The 16,320-nt window shown below is 40.1% G+C and overlaps 1 protein-coding gene across 4 annotated transcripts in view; it reads left to right on the top strand.

Moving 5' to 3' along the window:
- Positions 1 to 12,851: 12,851 nt before the first annotated feature.
- RGS22 (regulator of G protein signaling 22) overlaps positions 12,852 to 16,320 on the top strand; it is a 134,211-nt gene continuing 130,742 nt past the window's right edge. For 2 of the 4 annotated variants that reach the window (XM_019822944.3, XM_019822945.3), the window contains exons 1-2: positions 12,910 to 13,035; positions 13,519 to 13,547. In XM_019822944.3, the coding sequence (XP_019678503.2) occupies positions 13,011 to 13,035; positions 13,519 to 13,547 (54 nt within the window). In that variant the 5' untranslated portion in view covers positions 12,910 to 13,010. Of the gene's footprint in view, positions 13,036 to 13,518; positions 13,548 to 13,656; positions 13,728 to 16,320 lie in introns of those variants that run through there. The other 2 variants (XM_011291412.4, XM_045050216.1) reach the window with 2 other exon arrangements.

Genomic DNA, 16,320 nt, shown 5'->3' with positions numbered 1-16,320 from the left:
TTCACTCAATAATTTCCATCTTTCAATTTAGTGTCATATTTGAGCAGACTTCTGGTTAAAGAAAATTTACTTCATATTGATTTCTTAAAGATTTTTTTTTTTTCAACGTTTATTTATTTTTGGGACAGAGAGAGACAGAGCATGAACGGGGGAGGGCCAGAGAGAGAGGGAGACACAGAATCGGAAACAGGCTCCAGGCTCTGAGCCATCAGCCCAGAGCCCGACGCGGGGCTCGAACTCCCGGGCCGCGAGATCGTGACCTGGCTGAAGTCGGACGCTTAACCGACTGTGCCACCCAGGCGCCCCATACTTCATATTGATTTCTAAGAAGACATGAAAAGTAAATTACTAGACATGTGATTATTCACAATGAGAATCTTAGTAAAGTCATGCATCTCACATAAGTATTTTCTAAAATTCCAGAACCATAAGGGTGCTTGGGTAGCTCAGTCGGTTAAGTGTCCAACTCTTGACTTTGGCTTAGGTCATGATCTCACAGTTCGGGTCATGAGTTTAAGCCCCACATCGGGCCCTGAGCTTGACAGCATGGATCCTGCCTGGGATTCTGTCTCCCTGTCTCTGTCCCTCCCCTGCTTGCTCTCTATCTCTCCAAGTAAATAAAAATAAACGTAAAAATTCCAGAACTATAATCACAGATTCCACTTGTTTTATCTAGGCTGGGTATTAGTATTGTGACAAATTCAGACTAGTTGGACAAGATTGGGTTTTTTTAATAATCAGATTTACTAAATTGTTTATAATGTACCTCTTTCCAAAAATGGTTTGAGGTGGGATGTTCCATTTGTAGAATAGCAACAAGAAAGAGGTAAGTTCTGTTGTTGAACAAATTACTAAAACGAGGGGAAAATTTGAGTATAGTGTCACAGTTTCTTTGTCTTTAGGTAACTGATGTGTGTATATGTCTGTGTACACACTCTACACAGAGATGTAAAATGAAGCTCTTCTTACGCATTATTTTAATAAGACGATTTTAAAGTGTGAATTAGAAAGAGAGATATTTGCAAAAATCTGTTCTAAATTTTAATTTGTTGTTTAACTCACTAAAAAAAATTAACTTCTAAATATTAAATTTCATCTATAACCCTTCTAATTCCACAAAGAATGTTTGGAGGCTAAATATAAATATAAGTATATTGTCACTTGTCTTTAATAAGTTACACAGTCCATGAATTTTATATCACATTTTCTGACTGATTTGAATCAAGTTTAGTTTTCAGTGTCTATGTAATTTCCTGAGATATCTTCCACATCAGGATCAATATACTTATTAACATCATTTAATTCACCTCATTGAATTTTCTTTGTGTTTAGGAAACTTATTCCCAGCCTTGATTCTTTTAATAAAAGATGACTCTGATTTGATCTGTCTTTGACCTCTCTTTCTGTGGCTCAGATCGAATCATATCTTCTGTCATATGAACATTTTTGCTATTTTATGCTCTGGATTTCTTCCTAGCTTAAATGCCATTCCAGAAGTAACTCCCCCATCCCCCCCCCTTTTTTTTTTCAGAAGTGACTTCTTAAGCCTTAAAAAACATAGATCCAATTTTATGATATGTTTTTAAAAGCTGAAATGCAAGATTTTCTATTCTATATAATTTTAAAAGTTTATTTCCCCATATCTTACTGATTTTTATTATTTTATCACAGAAAATGAAAAAGGAAGGATAAGCATTTCTTTTGCCTCTTTATCCTTGAAATTGTAAGTGGTGCAGTGTAAGAATCTGGAATCCTAGTTCCTGTCCGTTAGGAAGCACTTTGTAGTTGTCTTATGTGTTGCAATTACACTGCCCTCTCCATGGGATCACCTTTGTGGTCTTGTGGCTGCCCAGTCTATTGAAGTGTAATATTTTATCTTACTCTGCTTTTGAAAACATAGATTTTACCACAGTTAGTTTTAGAAATCAATAATCTACATGTATTTTTGTCTACTACAGGTAGTGTTAGCAATGAAGTTTCAAATTTTTATATCTCTGGTTTCAATTGGGATTTGAGTATCATGGTCAAGTAGTTATGAGGAAAATAGTGTAAGGGCTAAGTACCACATATTTTAATGATTTTATAATAACAATTCTTAAGAAAAAAAAGATCAGGGTAGGAATTCAAAAGATAAGCTTTTTATTGGTAGGTTTTATATTTGTAATGAGGTTAAGGGGTAGGTTAAGTGGAAGAAAATCATGTAGTATTCCTGAATAACTTTATTAAACAAAGGCTCTAACTATCCAAAAAATAATCACCACCACCCTAATTATTGTAAATTATTAGGTATCACAGTAACCCACTGGAGCAGTTACCCTACGGTGTCTGCCATAGCATCCTGTACTTCCTGTGTAGAGGATGGTACTTAGATTACTTTATTCAAACTATTTGTTTAATTTTCTTTCTGCATCAGATTATAAACTCTGTGAAGACCTGGACTATATCATGTTTGATTTAAATACTATTATAGCTCTAGGACCTTGCCTAGTGCCAGGCAAGTAGAAGGTGCTCCATAAATATTTATTGAACGAGTAGATTTTTTTTAGTGCCACTAGTAACTTTTATCAAGTAAATCATTACAACTCTATCCTAATGATCTGGCAATCTCTTAATATTTGATCTTAGTGATTAATGCTTCATTACACAAAAAAGTGGGATCTAAATGATTTCTTAAGTAGCTTCAAACATGTAATCAGTGGATTTGTTTGGTTTACTCATTTTTTGAAGCTACTTTTCTTACAATGTAATAGGAGTGCTAGGTTAGGAGTCAAAAAGCCTGAGTGGATATCCTGGACTACTTACTAGCTGTGCCCTTCTGCAAGTTACTTATTGGTTCTGAACCCATTTCTTCTATCTATAAGTGAGAGAAATGAAAATAAATGGTGTACGATGAAATCACTGTTGAAACTCTTTAAAAGTGTTGTACTAATTTGTATAGCTACACATTTGGCTACATATGAATAGAATAAGACAAGATACCATTTATGAGGATAGAATATATGATCTTGATATCATTAGCATTATGCTGAATGAAACTATAAAGTCAACCTCTAACTTGCTTGTAAAAGATGTCTGCTTGGAAAAAAAAATTCAATCCTAAATTGAGCATTTACTACGTATAGGGACTGTTCTAAATCCCTTACATGTGTTAATTCATTTACTCTTCACAGTGACTCTATAAGGCAGTTATTATCTTATGTTTTTATATATATCAGGTAAACCAAGAAGTAGGTTGAATAATCTAAGATCACACAGGCAACAAGTGGAGATTCCACCAGAGGGAGTCTGTCACTTTTACATGACAAAACTCTTTGCAGGATCCCGGTGATAAATTCAATATGCATATAATTACCATGTCTTAAAAGGAAGATTGTTTTGCCATTAAAGAAAAATCTAGTGGCACCTCGGTGGCTCAGTCGGTTAAGCGCCTGACTCTTGGTTTCAGCTCAGGTCATGATCTCATGGTTCATGAGTTCAAGCCACATATTGGGCTCTGCTCTGGCGGCGCTGAACTTGCTTGGAATTCTCTCTCTCCCTCTCTATATAAAATAATAAATATTTATTTACTAATAAATAAGCTTAAAAAAAGAAAAGTCTATTGGCATATTGGGGGGACAATTCTAATTTAAAAACAACTCTGCCTGAATGAAGTAGTTCCTTATCTTGGTAGTTCCTTGCAACTTTATAATTTGGAAAACTAAATGAACCACATGAATATACTATTATCTGAGAACTCAGTTCCAGAGAAAGACTACTATTCCAGTCTAAGGTCTTTGCAATCTAAAGACACAAGGCATGAAAATAAGTATTAACACATTCCAGTAATTACTATATTCTTACACATTTTGATTATTGAGTGAAAGTAACAAAATTTCACCAAATGATTATTGATAGGTCTATTCTGTGTTCCCCAAAAGATTGCAAAACAAGATAGATGATTAAAAATGGCACTTTATTTTTAAATTTTTTTCTGCTTAATAAGGACATAAGGGAAAAATGCATGTTAAATCTGGGGAAAACCAACAAATACTTTACCTTCTACTGATTTAGGATAGGAAACAATCTTTTCCCACAATGGTCTGCCCCCTTGACAGCGTTGTTAGCCAATGGACAGGAATATTATTTTTCTTTTTGGCTTCTACCTATTTCCAGTAAAGAGAGGACTTTCTTATTTCTGATCCCCTGGTTTGGAAAACAAATGGTCAGAAACTTATGGTAAGTGATATAAGGAGAAACAACATTTTAAGAGTTAACTGATCATTTTGCACTAACATTTGTATGGGCATAAATATGGATGTTAAGAATTATTCCAGCTATTTAAATACTTTAATAAATTAAGTTGAGGGTAGAAGTGCTATTGAGAAAACAGTTTTGGTACTTACCTAGCCCTGTATAAAGCTAAGTTTTTCCATTACTTTTTCTTAATTTATGATTCACACACACACACACAAATGGTAAATTTAGGACAAAAATGTACTGAACATTTTCAATATATGATCTTTTATGTTTCTTGTTTGAATTAGGTTATTTATATGGCCTTAGTTCACGTTACTTTTTAATGTTTGTTTATTTTTGAGTGACAAAGAGTGCATGCACGCAGGGGAGGGGCAGAGAGAGAGAGAGAGGCAGAGAGAGAATCCCAAGCAGGCTCTGCACCTTCAGTGAACAGCCTGATGTGGGCTCCAACCCATGAACAGTGAGATCACGATCTGAGCTGGAATCAAGTCGGACGCTTAACTGACTGAACCACTTAGGCACCCCTATATGGCCTTACTTTAAGTTGTGTCTCTTAAAAATATGTAGCCTATATAGAAAGTACTTTAAATGTCTTAAAAGATGGAAATAACCCACTACTGTTTCTGTGTGGAAGGTAACTTACTTCAAAGCTCACACTAAACATTCCACAAGGGGGCACCAAAGACTCATTTATGGTGATTTTGGGTCTCCTTTGAAAAAATTCATTTCACTTTTATGTATTTCACGTTGATGTAATGTGACATTGCCAGATAGGGGAAATGTTCCTTGACTTAACTTTAAAAATGCATGTATAATAAATTTAGGTAATAGTTATTACTCAGAGTTGCTAATTAAAATATTTTAGCTGGATTGCAAGAGTGCACTGTTTTCTGGGATGACTTAGAACACCTTGTTAGCACCTGGGTCTTTGCCTTGGCCGTCTGTACTTACTTGCCCAATGGCTCTGCCCTCCTGGCTCCCTCATCATGGACAGTGGAGCCAGAGGAGTAGAAGGAGCAGTAGAGCCATGATGGTGAGTCCTGGTTTGAACAGTGGTGTGCTACCAATTATTTCCCTCTGGTATTCTCATTTCTGCGGGAAGGTGGAGCTTGCTTGGTTCAGGTCCTAATCACAGCTTACCTAGTTTCTGTAAATGCTTCCTAACAGGTCTCTTTGCTTTTACTTCCTCCCCATCTAAATCTGTCCTAAATAGCCATTGCCAGGTAATTTGTACTGAAATGTGGCTCCAATTATGTTGCTTCCTATTAAAAATGTAGCTGAACTCAGGATCTCCTAATGGTCCTAACTTTCTAGCAATCTCTCTCACTATTCCACTCTATACACTTTGTTCCAGCCAAACTAGACTCCTTACGGTTTCCTAAATCTCCCCTCTGCTTTTTCCCACTTCCCCTCTCCCTTGCTATACCAAATCCCATCAAATCCAGCTAATCCTGAGTTTCTTTCCACCAGTCATTTTCAACGATCTCTCTAACAAGATGAAAGTTTTACCTTCTTTGAATCTAGTGTTTGTTTATACCTTTGTTGTAGTGTTTCTGGCATGTCTTAATTTGTATTAAATTCTTGTAGTTTTCTACCATTAGCAACAGTTCCTTAAGAGTAGAACTGTTTTACTCACCCCTCCACCTCCTTTAGCAGAATGTCTTGTGCATGATAGATGATGGAGCAAACATTAATTGCCGTATTAATAATGATTGTCACATGATATGATAATGAACCATATGATAATCATTTGCTGAATTAAAATGTGTGTGTATACACACATTAGGTGTTTAGGGGTAGAAGATATTGGCCTTTGGAGGTGAAATATGCATCATTTTAGAATTAAGTGGTAAAAAACTACACATGCAGAAAGCAAACAACATGATGTTCACATTTTTATGCAGTAGGGCAGCCGAGATATACTGAGGGAAATACATTGGGGTGCCTGGGTGGCACAGTCTGACTTTGGCTCAGGTCATGATCTCCTGGTTCGTGAGTTCCAGCCCCACATCAGGCTCTGTGCTGACAGCTCAGAGCCTGGAGTCTGCTTCGGATTCTGTGTCTCCCTCTCTCTCTGCTCCTCTCTTGCTCACGCTCTGTCACTCTCTCTCTCTCAAAAATAAATATTTAAAAAATTTTTAAAAGAGGGAAATATATATTCAAGACATTGTACTAATATTAAAATAAAAGAAGAAAAGTAATATTCCCTTTTTTTCCAGCTTAATTGAGATATTGACAGAAAGCATTGTGCATATTTAAGGTGTACAACATTTGATACACTTTTATATTGCACAATGATCACCACCATCATATTAGCTAACACCTTCATCCCATCACATAGTTAACATTTTTTCTGTGATGAAAACATTTAAGATCTATTCTCTAAGCAACTTTCAAGTACAGTTGACCATTCAACAACATGGATTTAAGCTGACTGGGTCTACTTATATGTAGGTATGTAGATTTTTTTCGATACAGTAGAGTACTGTCAGTGTATTTTCTTTCTTTTTTTAATGTTTATTTTTGAGAGAGAGACAGAGATAGAGTGTGAGTGGGGGAGGGGCAGAGAGAGAAGGAGACACAGAATCTGAAGCAGGCTCCAGGCTCTGAGCTGTCAGCACAGAGTCATATGCGGGCTCGAACCCATGAACCAGGAGATCATGACCTGAGCCGAAGTCAGATGCTTAACTGAGCCACACAGGCACCCCAGTGTATTTTCTTTCTTAGGATTTTAATACTTTCTCCCTAGCTTACTTTATTGTAAGAATACATTATATAATACATAGAACATACAAAATATGTGTTGTCTGACTTTTGATATTTTTGGTTAGGCTTCTGATCAACAGTAGGCTATTAGGAGTTAAGTTTGGGGGGGGTGGTCAGAAGATATGCATGGATTTTCAACTGTGCAGGGGGTTGGTTTCCCTAACCCCCATGTTGTTCAAGTGTCAACTATATCCTCTGTTTGTAAAAACTACAATAGCCTAGAGCAATATTAGAGTTTAAAACTTTAACTGGGGAAGGGTTAAAAATTGAATGATCTCATCAGTCTGTGCAAGAAGCAAAGTAATGTAATGGAATATATTGATAATTATAATAAATCTAAACCAGCAAGTCCAGATGGTAGTTATCTTGGATAAGTTAATAAATTGCCTCGTATTAAACTAATTATATTCCTTCTTCGAAAAATCATGAACTGTTAAGAAATAGAAAAACAACGCTGTTTTCCAGTTAAACGTGATACGGATATATAGTTGTTACCTAATATAGATATGTAATGTCATAAAAAGGAAAGGGAATTATTATCAAAAAGAGTATAAATAAAAACAAAATATGAATTTTATAATTTGTGTTTCTGGTCTCCTTGCCACAACAGCAGTTACTTTAGGGACTGCCGTGGGGGTTGGTATCATAATGTTGCCCTCTAGCTGCCAGGGAAAACATCTACCGCACTGTTCTGTCATTTTGATTCATTTGTGCGTAAAAATTAAAAATATGGTTTAGCCATGTGGAAATAAATGAAAACAATCCAAATAAGAACAAGCAAAGGGTATTTATTCAGAGCTTACATAGATAGCCAAGGAGTCAGTCACCATCACACGCATTTGGTAGAGACTCAAAGGCAAGCAAGAGAGGGGGAAAGCTATACAGTGAAAAAAGGGGAAGACTTCAGGTATGCTCTGACTGGAGGTTGTTGGCACGGGGGAGAGGGAAGCAAGCTAGCTGGAATCTCGAGGGCATCCTATGTGATTGGTTTGGAAAGCATACTTGGTTTTCTCTGGTTGGTTCTTAATTGGAAATAGGGACAAAAATTAGGGAAACTGGCAGTTACTGACCAAGTCTTGACCATTCGGGGTCTATTGCCGCAGAGGTTGTTATTTGGTTTCTAAGACTGGTTGCTGCAGGGGTTTGAGTCAGAGTTCTATTGGCATATATGGTCTGGTCATTGTCCATTTGTATATTCAGACTCTCATTACTATTAAGAATTAAAATCACAGTGATAATACAAATTTTAGCCTTTGGTGCTACTCCTGTTCACATTCAACAAAGTTTAGGACTAGGCTTAAGTGGGACCTAACCACACCAAACTCAAGAAAGGAGTAGTACTTCTAAATCATTAAACAGCTAGGATGCCTGAAAGTTTACTTTTGATTGTCAAGGAGATATATATACACATACACATACACATCCTAGCACATCTCTCCAGCAGTACTTGGGAAAATCACTGAATAAATCCTTGTACCTCCTCCCCCTGAGCAGGCCACAGAGTAGCCTTTATGTAAATTAATCTTTGCAATTTAGGTCAGCCCTTGAAACATTTGGTTTGGGCCTCATATTTGAAACCTGATCATTTTTCTTTGTCCACAGCAGCCTAACATGATATCACTTCTGTTCCATGGTTATGTTGGCTTCTCATTACAATTTTAGCTCTTTTACAGGGAGATTGAGATGCTCTCCAGAGTTCCCCAAATTGAATTACAGGTATACTGCAAAGTCTATTTTTCAAAAAAAATTTTTTTAATGTTTATTTATTTTTGACAGAGAGAGAGACAGAGCATGAGCAGGGGAGGGGCAGAGAGAGAGGGAGACACAGAATCTGAAGCAGGCTCCAGGCTCTGAGCTGTCAGCACAGAGCCTGATGTCAGGCTCAAATTCACAGACCGCGAGATCATGATTTGAGCCGAAGTTGGATGCTCAACTGACTAAGCCACACAGGTGCCCCCGCAAAGTCTATTTTTAAGCAAAGGCATCTCAAACACATCCTTCAAATTTGCTAACAATATGTGCAGAATCAGAATAAACAGAAACTTAATCCCATTTATGTAGATATAATTCCCATTATAAACTTTGGGTTTGGGACTGCATTGGTTTTCAACAGTGAAACAGACTAGTTGTAGAAAAAGGCCTTTTTGGAAAAACTAGCTAGTTTGGGGAGTAGAGACAGAATAAAATATTTTTAAAATAAATAAAATCTAGTCATCAGGGTAATGCAAATCAAACCTACCAAGAGATAACAACCATTTCACGCCCAGTGGAATGGCTATAATAAAAAAGGTGATAACAAATATTAGTGAGGATGCGGTGAAACCAGAACCCTCAATCCGCTACTGGTAGTAAAGTTACAAAGAGTTGCCAAACAAACACAGGATTACCTTTTGACCCAGCAATTCTACTCCTAGGTATATACTCAAGAGAAATGAAAACATATGTCCACGCAAAAACTTGTACATGACTGTTAATAGAAGCATCATTCATAATAGCCAAAGTGTAGAAACAACCCAATGTCGACCAACTGATGAATGGACAAATTGTGATGTATCTGCACAATGGAAGATTATTCAGCAATAACAAGGAATGAAGCACTGATTCATGCCACAATATGAATGGATCTTAGAAACATTATGCTAAGTGAAAGAAACCAGTCATGAAAGCCCAACATATGGTATGATTCCATTGATATGAAATGTCTAGAATAGGAAAATACACAGAAACAAGAGGTCGTTTACTGGTTGCTTAGGGGTGGGGGAAGGAGGAATTGGGGATAATAGCTAAAGGGTATGAGACTTTTTTGAGGTAATAAAAATGTTCTAAAATTCATTCTGCTGATAGTTGTGCAACTTTGAATGTACTAAAAATCATTGAAGTGTACACTTTATTTTTTATAAAATTTTATTAAAGTTTTATTGTTTTTTTGTTTCAAGAGAGACAGCAAGTGAGCAAGGAAAGGACAGAGAGAAAGGGAGACAGAATTCCCGTCAGCACAGAGCCCAATGTGGGGCTTGAACTCATGAACCGTGAGATCATGTCCTGAGCTGAAATCATGAGTCAAATGCTTAACTGACTGGGCCACTGAAGTGCCCCTAAAACATACACTTTAGATAGGTGAATTGGATGATATGCGAATCACATCTAATAAAGCTGTTAGAAAAATAAAATCACCAAAACGTTAGAATAACTTACAACCTATGCATTTGGGTTCAAATTACAGTCTTTGCCATTCTTGGGTTGTTTTTTAAATCTCATGAGATTATTTTTAGAAAGAAACTCTACATAGCATGGTTGTAAAAGAGCAAGGCTTTGGAATCAGACCTGGATCAGCTTGAGGCTTGAACACTTTAAAGCTGTTTGTCTTTGAGCAAATTATCTCACCTCTGGAAGACTCAGTTTCCTAAACTGTTGGGAATAATACCAGTCTCTTACAGATATTGTTAGAGGCCCATAGTAAGTGTGCAATTAGTGTTAGCCACACTTGATGATAAAACAACAATTGACCTCCCATTGGTGTGGTTATCTGAAACAGGGATAAACAAATCTTTTCTGTGAACAGGGCACAGTGCATAATAACTACAATGCAGAGAAGATATTTCAACAAATATTTACAAAGTGGCAAGCACTCAATAGAGTGAGTTGGAGGTTGGGATTGGGGGTGAAATAAGATGTATCTCTTTCAATCCCCAGGAATTTACTGTCTGCTAGGTGGCACTGAAGGTGGAGGGTGCACCTCTCTGTACAGATTATTTTAGTATTAGTATGTTTTTGAGATACGAGGTTTTTTGTTTTTTTTTTTTTTTTTTTTTTTTACCAAGGATACAGGAACAATAGGAGAGGCCAGTGAAAGGAATTCATGGGAAGGTACATTGCAGAAGATGACACTCAAGCTCACTATTGGAGAATGAAAAATTTTTGCTTGAAAAAGGCCAAAGGGCTTCCCTAGCAGCAAAAACAGCGCAGGCAAATGCCTAAAAAGCCTATTTATATGTCAGCTCTCAAACTCACATCTCCTACATTCCGGGCTTCTATATCAAGTGCAAGTTCAAAATCTTCACTTGGATGACTCATAGACTTCTTAAACTCTCCCTCACAACGTGGTCCACTCACAGCTTTCGTCATCTCCAGTGATGGCACCTCTATCCTTCTGTTTGTTCCTGCCAGATTCCTTGGAGTTACTCTCAACTACTTCCTTTGTTTCATTCCCACAGTCCACTTGTCAAGAAATCCGCTTGGCTCTACCTTTAAAATACATGCAGAATCTGAGTTCTCAAACCTGTTACTGCTACCACCCTGGGTTGAGCCACCATCAGCCCCTGTCCGCTTCTACCTGTGCTCAGGTACGTTCTCTATACAGCACCCAGCGTGATCCTTTTACATAAAAATGCGATCATGATACTTCTCTGCCTAAAACTTCTATGGTTTGCATTTTGACAGAATCAAAGCTGGGGTCCTTGCAAGGGCTGACAAAACCCATGATTTTTTGCCTCACACCTCCCTTTACCTTTCTATTTACTTATTCACCCTTGACTTCATTTGGCCCTCTGATTTTGGTTGGTCAAAGTAGTGGTTTACAGTTTTTTCTCTTTGCCTATGTACTACTGACAAGGGAATAAATATAGCTAGGCAGGTGTTACAGTTCCTTGTTCTACAAGCATCCATTGTCTGAGTCCTTGCTTGCTTAAGCATTCGCATACTTGCAGGACCCTGGCAGGCTTTGGATGTCCTCCATACTGCCTTAGGAGGCAAATGTGGAGCCACTGAAGGTTTAAATAGGTCATATTTGCATTTAGATTGCTTGGCTTTCAGCATGGGGAAGGGATTTAAGGGGAACTCCACTGGAAGCAAACAGTGGACAAGGGACAAGTTAGGAAGTTTTTACAACACTCCAAACGGGGGCCTGTGCTAAGGCAATTGTTGTTCATGGGAGTGGAGAGAAGACTCCGGATTCCAGAAATGCTTCAATGTAGACTTGGCTTAGTATGGGGTTTCTGGCTTGAGTCCCTTGGAAGATGAAGGTACCACTTACTGAACACGGGATTTACCTAGAAAGATGAAATTCAAAGATAATAATATGGAAAATGTACATATCCTTTTGGATATGTTGATTAGGAAGCATCCAAGGAAAAGCTACCACTGAGTAATGTACAGCAAGGAATTGGATTTAGGGTTCTTAGGCTCAGAGGGAGCCTGAGGTGGAAATCTGGTTGGTTGGGAAATGTGAGTTGACGTGACTTTTCTAAAAATCTCCTCCCCCTCCTCCTCCTAATCCTAATTAGAAGTACCGTTTTTCTTTTTTTCGAATTTCACTTTTAAACTCTCTGGAATACACACTATGGGCATACTCAATTTATTGTCCTTTCGTCACAGCCTCCTCGGGTAATTTTTAAAGCTTAGATGATAATCTTGAAAACGCAGCAGTCCTAACCGACTGGAGCAAAAAATGTGGGGCAGATCTGGTTCCCAAAGCGCACGAATATGTGCATTTTCACAGCGAGGGAGAACTCCGGTGCCGTGTGTGGCTCTGCCCTCCTTCAGTGTCAAGAAAACTCCTGGGGCCCGACTCCCCTTTTTGCCTCCTTTTCTCAGGACCAGCCCATCAGGGCCGCTCTCCCGCCCCCACTCGCCCGCGGGTCCTTTCTCACTAGGAGACACCACATTTCCTGGACGGGGCGGCCGGGATTTTGCTCGAGGGACCAGGCCCGAGTCGCGGTCCCCACAGGAACGAGGCCCGGCGAGTTGGGACCCTGCGCGGGGTACCCCAGCCCCTGGCGGCGGCGCCCGCCCCCTGCCCCGGAGGAGGACGGGCCGCGGCGGCCCGCATTGTCTCAGCTCCATAGCAACTCAGCCGCGGCGGGGGCCACGCGCGCCGCTCTGCGTCGGCGTCCGCTCTGCGTCGGCGTGCGCTCCCGTCCGGCTCCCTCTCCCGGGGAGAGACGGGCGCTGCCCGGCGGTGGCGCCCTGAGGGCCCCGCGCGGGCGCCGGGCGCGGGCAACGGCGGCGGCATGCCCGAGAAGCGGCTCACCGCGGGTAGGTGCGGCGGCGGGGACCACACACCCGCCTCCGGACTTGACCTCCCCTCGCCCGGGCGCCCCCCACCGTCCGCGCGTTAGAAAACCTGGCTCCACTGCGCCTCTCATGGCGTTTTATTACGAACTTCCTCACCCCCCCCCCTCTAGCCCCGACCCCCGTTTGCATCGCCTCGTTCGCACCGTCTTATTTTGTCTTCCTTAATTCTCCGTTTTGCAGCTGGAATAATGGAAGCCTACAAGGTTAACTCCAGGGTCACAGTGAATTAGTGACCAAGCTGGATTCCAGAGGCCTTTCCTCCCCACTTCCACCTTGAATTCCAACTTAAAATTCAATCCATGTGCAAAGAATGAACAGAGGGCCAACATTTTACTGAGCTTGCCCACGTAGAAAGCAGGCCTAGGTGCCGTCTCAAATTATTTCATTTACTTTAAAAGGAAATCAGATTTGAGTGAGATAATGCCATATTTTATCTTGTTTCAGAGCCACCAGATATTACAGAAGAAGAATTTGTAAGTACCATTTAGAGGGCTATCTCCCCCTCCCCCCGTGGCTCTTTAAAAAGAGCAAATCATAGATTGTAGAAAAAAGCTGTAGGTTTTCTTTTCTCCTTTTTGCCAGATGAATGTAATAGAAGCTTTGGTTCGGCAACAATGGTGCTGAGTACAAGACCTTTTTACATTCTTTAACAGGTACATTTTTTAAAAAGAGGCCAATTGATTTTTATGGTGGGTGCTATTTATTGTTAAAGTTCTTTTACATAAATGACTTCATTTTATTTCTCTAAACTCTTTAATGACTCTGTGAGAGGAACGTTTTATCTCTGTGGTTTTACGGTAATGTGGTTGTGCAGTTGATTGATTGAAAACAAGTGGTCGGTTTATAGTTATAATTACTTTAAAAATGTACTAAATGGGTGAGCCTGGGTGGCTCAGGTGGTTAAGCGTGGGACTCTTGGATTCGACTTGGGTCATGATCTCACGGCTTCATGGGTTCAAGCCCCACATCAGACTCTGTTGTGGCAACACGGAGCCTGCTTGGGATTCTTACTCTCTCCTCTCTCTACCCCTCCCGCACTTGTGCTGTGTCTGTCTCTCTCAAAATAAATAAACTTAAAAACAAATAAAAATGTACTAAATGTTTTCAGGTCAGACTTCTGGTGAGTAGTAACAAGTACTTTGCTAAGTAGTACATTATTTACTTTGTCATTTAGGTGAGTGCTATATCTAGGATGGGTTCTATTGTAATTCCTGTTGTGTATTTAAGGAACTTGCCCAAAGGTAAACAGAGAGAGGAGGTAGCAGTGCCTGTTTCCCACTAAGGTCTGAGTTTGATTCCAACAGCTGTAACCACTGACGGGGCCAAGGATAGGCTGCTCCAAGATGGGTCACTTTGGCATGAAGATTATTTTGGGTTAAAAAGTAGTTGAAACCCAGCAGATTCAAGAAAAGCTCCTAACCTCTCCCACAACAGCCTAAAAAGAATTTAGGTAGAGGACCTGCACCAGGAAGGGAACCATCACCACAAGGAACTACGTTATGATATGAACAAGGTGTGGTAGACAGGGAGGAACCTAGCAAGGCCTGTTTGATCAAAGTCCTCTACGTCCCATGGTTTCCAAGTGTCCCCAGGACACATTTGTTTACCAAACATTTACTCCTTTTCATTTTCCTGTGAATTACATTTTTTCCCTTTGAAGTCCCAGACCCGTGCCCCCTTCTTAGTTCAGAATGACCTATATGCCTCATTCTGCCTGTCTTTGGAATTTCCACGTCTTGGTGAATTCCCCATATGTACACTGTTGAATCTGATCTTCTGTTAATCTGTCCCATGTAAATTTAATTCTCAGTCTAGCTGGAAGACCATGAGGGCAGAGAAAAATTTTTCCTTCTCTTCACCATTTCTCGATGTTATTTGCTTATGTCCTCCGGTACTTATTTCTCTTCTTGGACAAGTATCTTATTTGCGTTTGGCTTTTTATTCAACAGACACCGGTGCTTCTATATCCACCATGCAGTGCTAGATGCTGAAGATAAGTCTTAGGCTAAGCTTAGGGCTTAGGCTATATCTGCTAGCACCTTCCATTTTCACCCTTCCACACCGTTGGGCCACTTCGGAGAGAGACAGACAGACAGACATCAGGATAGAGGCACAAAAAGCATGTCAGCAACTCCACCCATCTTCTCGTTGCCTTGGCGTAACCCTGTGTTGTAGCAGATTTCTTTAAGCTGCTTCCAGAACTATTCTACATTCCAGCAGGAGGTCAGCATTTCTCGAGCCAATCAATCTTTCTTTCTTTCTTTCTTTCTTTCTTTCTTTCTTTCTTTCTTTCTTTCTTTCCTTCTTTCTTTTATTTTTTGGGCATTTTTTCATATTCTTTTTTTTTAAGTTTATTTATTTATTTTGATAGAGCCAGGGAGGGGCAGAGAGAGAGAGGGAGAGAGAGAATCCCAAGCAGGCTCTGCGCTGTCAGCACGGAGCCTGACGCGGGCTTCAACTCATGGACTGTGAGATCATGACCTGAGCTGAAATCAAGAGTCTGATGCTTAATTGACTGAGTCACCCAGGCGCCCCTGGAGCCAATCTTTTCCATACAATTCCAACATCAAGTCTCTGAGGGGCACTCAGCAGCATTGCACTTAACCATTTGAGCAGGCTGCTGACCTTTTCAGGTCTTTGCAGCCATTTGGGAACTTTTAAGAGAAAGCTTTATTAGCTACCCTTTTTTTCTCTTGGTGTCTGTGCTACCACCATCTCCCGGTTGTCCCATCTGTCATGTCGATGTTCCCATTTCTGGCTTCTCTTTCTTTGCCCACGAAAGCATTGACCTTCGGGATTCTGATCCACAGGCTCTCTCTCTGGAGGACCTCTTCTTCTTCTATAGTTTTAGCCACCCTTATTTCACCGGGCTTCCAGATCTATACATCTCCAGCCTAGGCACCATTTCTGATTCCAGAACTCAATATCTGTTGGGTCATCAGGCACCTTCATCATCTGGATGTCCCTGTTTCACCTCCACAGTCACATTCCACACATATTTACCTCTGTTTTTTTTTTCTTTTCTTTTTTTTACATTTTATTTATTTTTGAGAGGGGGAGAGAGAGAGAGAGAGAGCGCACACACCAAGTGGGGGAGGGGCAGAGAGAGGGAGACACAGAATCCGAAGCAGGCTCCTGGCTCTGAGCTGTCATCACAGAGCCTGATGCGGGGCTTGAACCCACGAACCATGAGATCATGACCTGAGCCGAAGTCAGTTGCTTAACCGACTGAGCCACCCAGGCGCC

This window comes from Felis catus, chromosome F2 (assembly GCF_018350175.1).
Source record: "Felis catus isolate Fca126 chromosome F2, F.catus_Fca126_mat1.0, whole genome shotgun sequence".
NCBI classification, from domain to species: domain Eukaryota; kingdom Metazoa; phylum Chordata; class Mammalia; order Carnivora; family Felidae; genus Felis; species Felis catus.
This window is presented reverse-complemented; position numbering and strand designations above follow the sequence as displayed.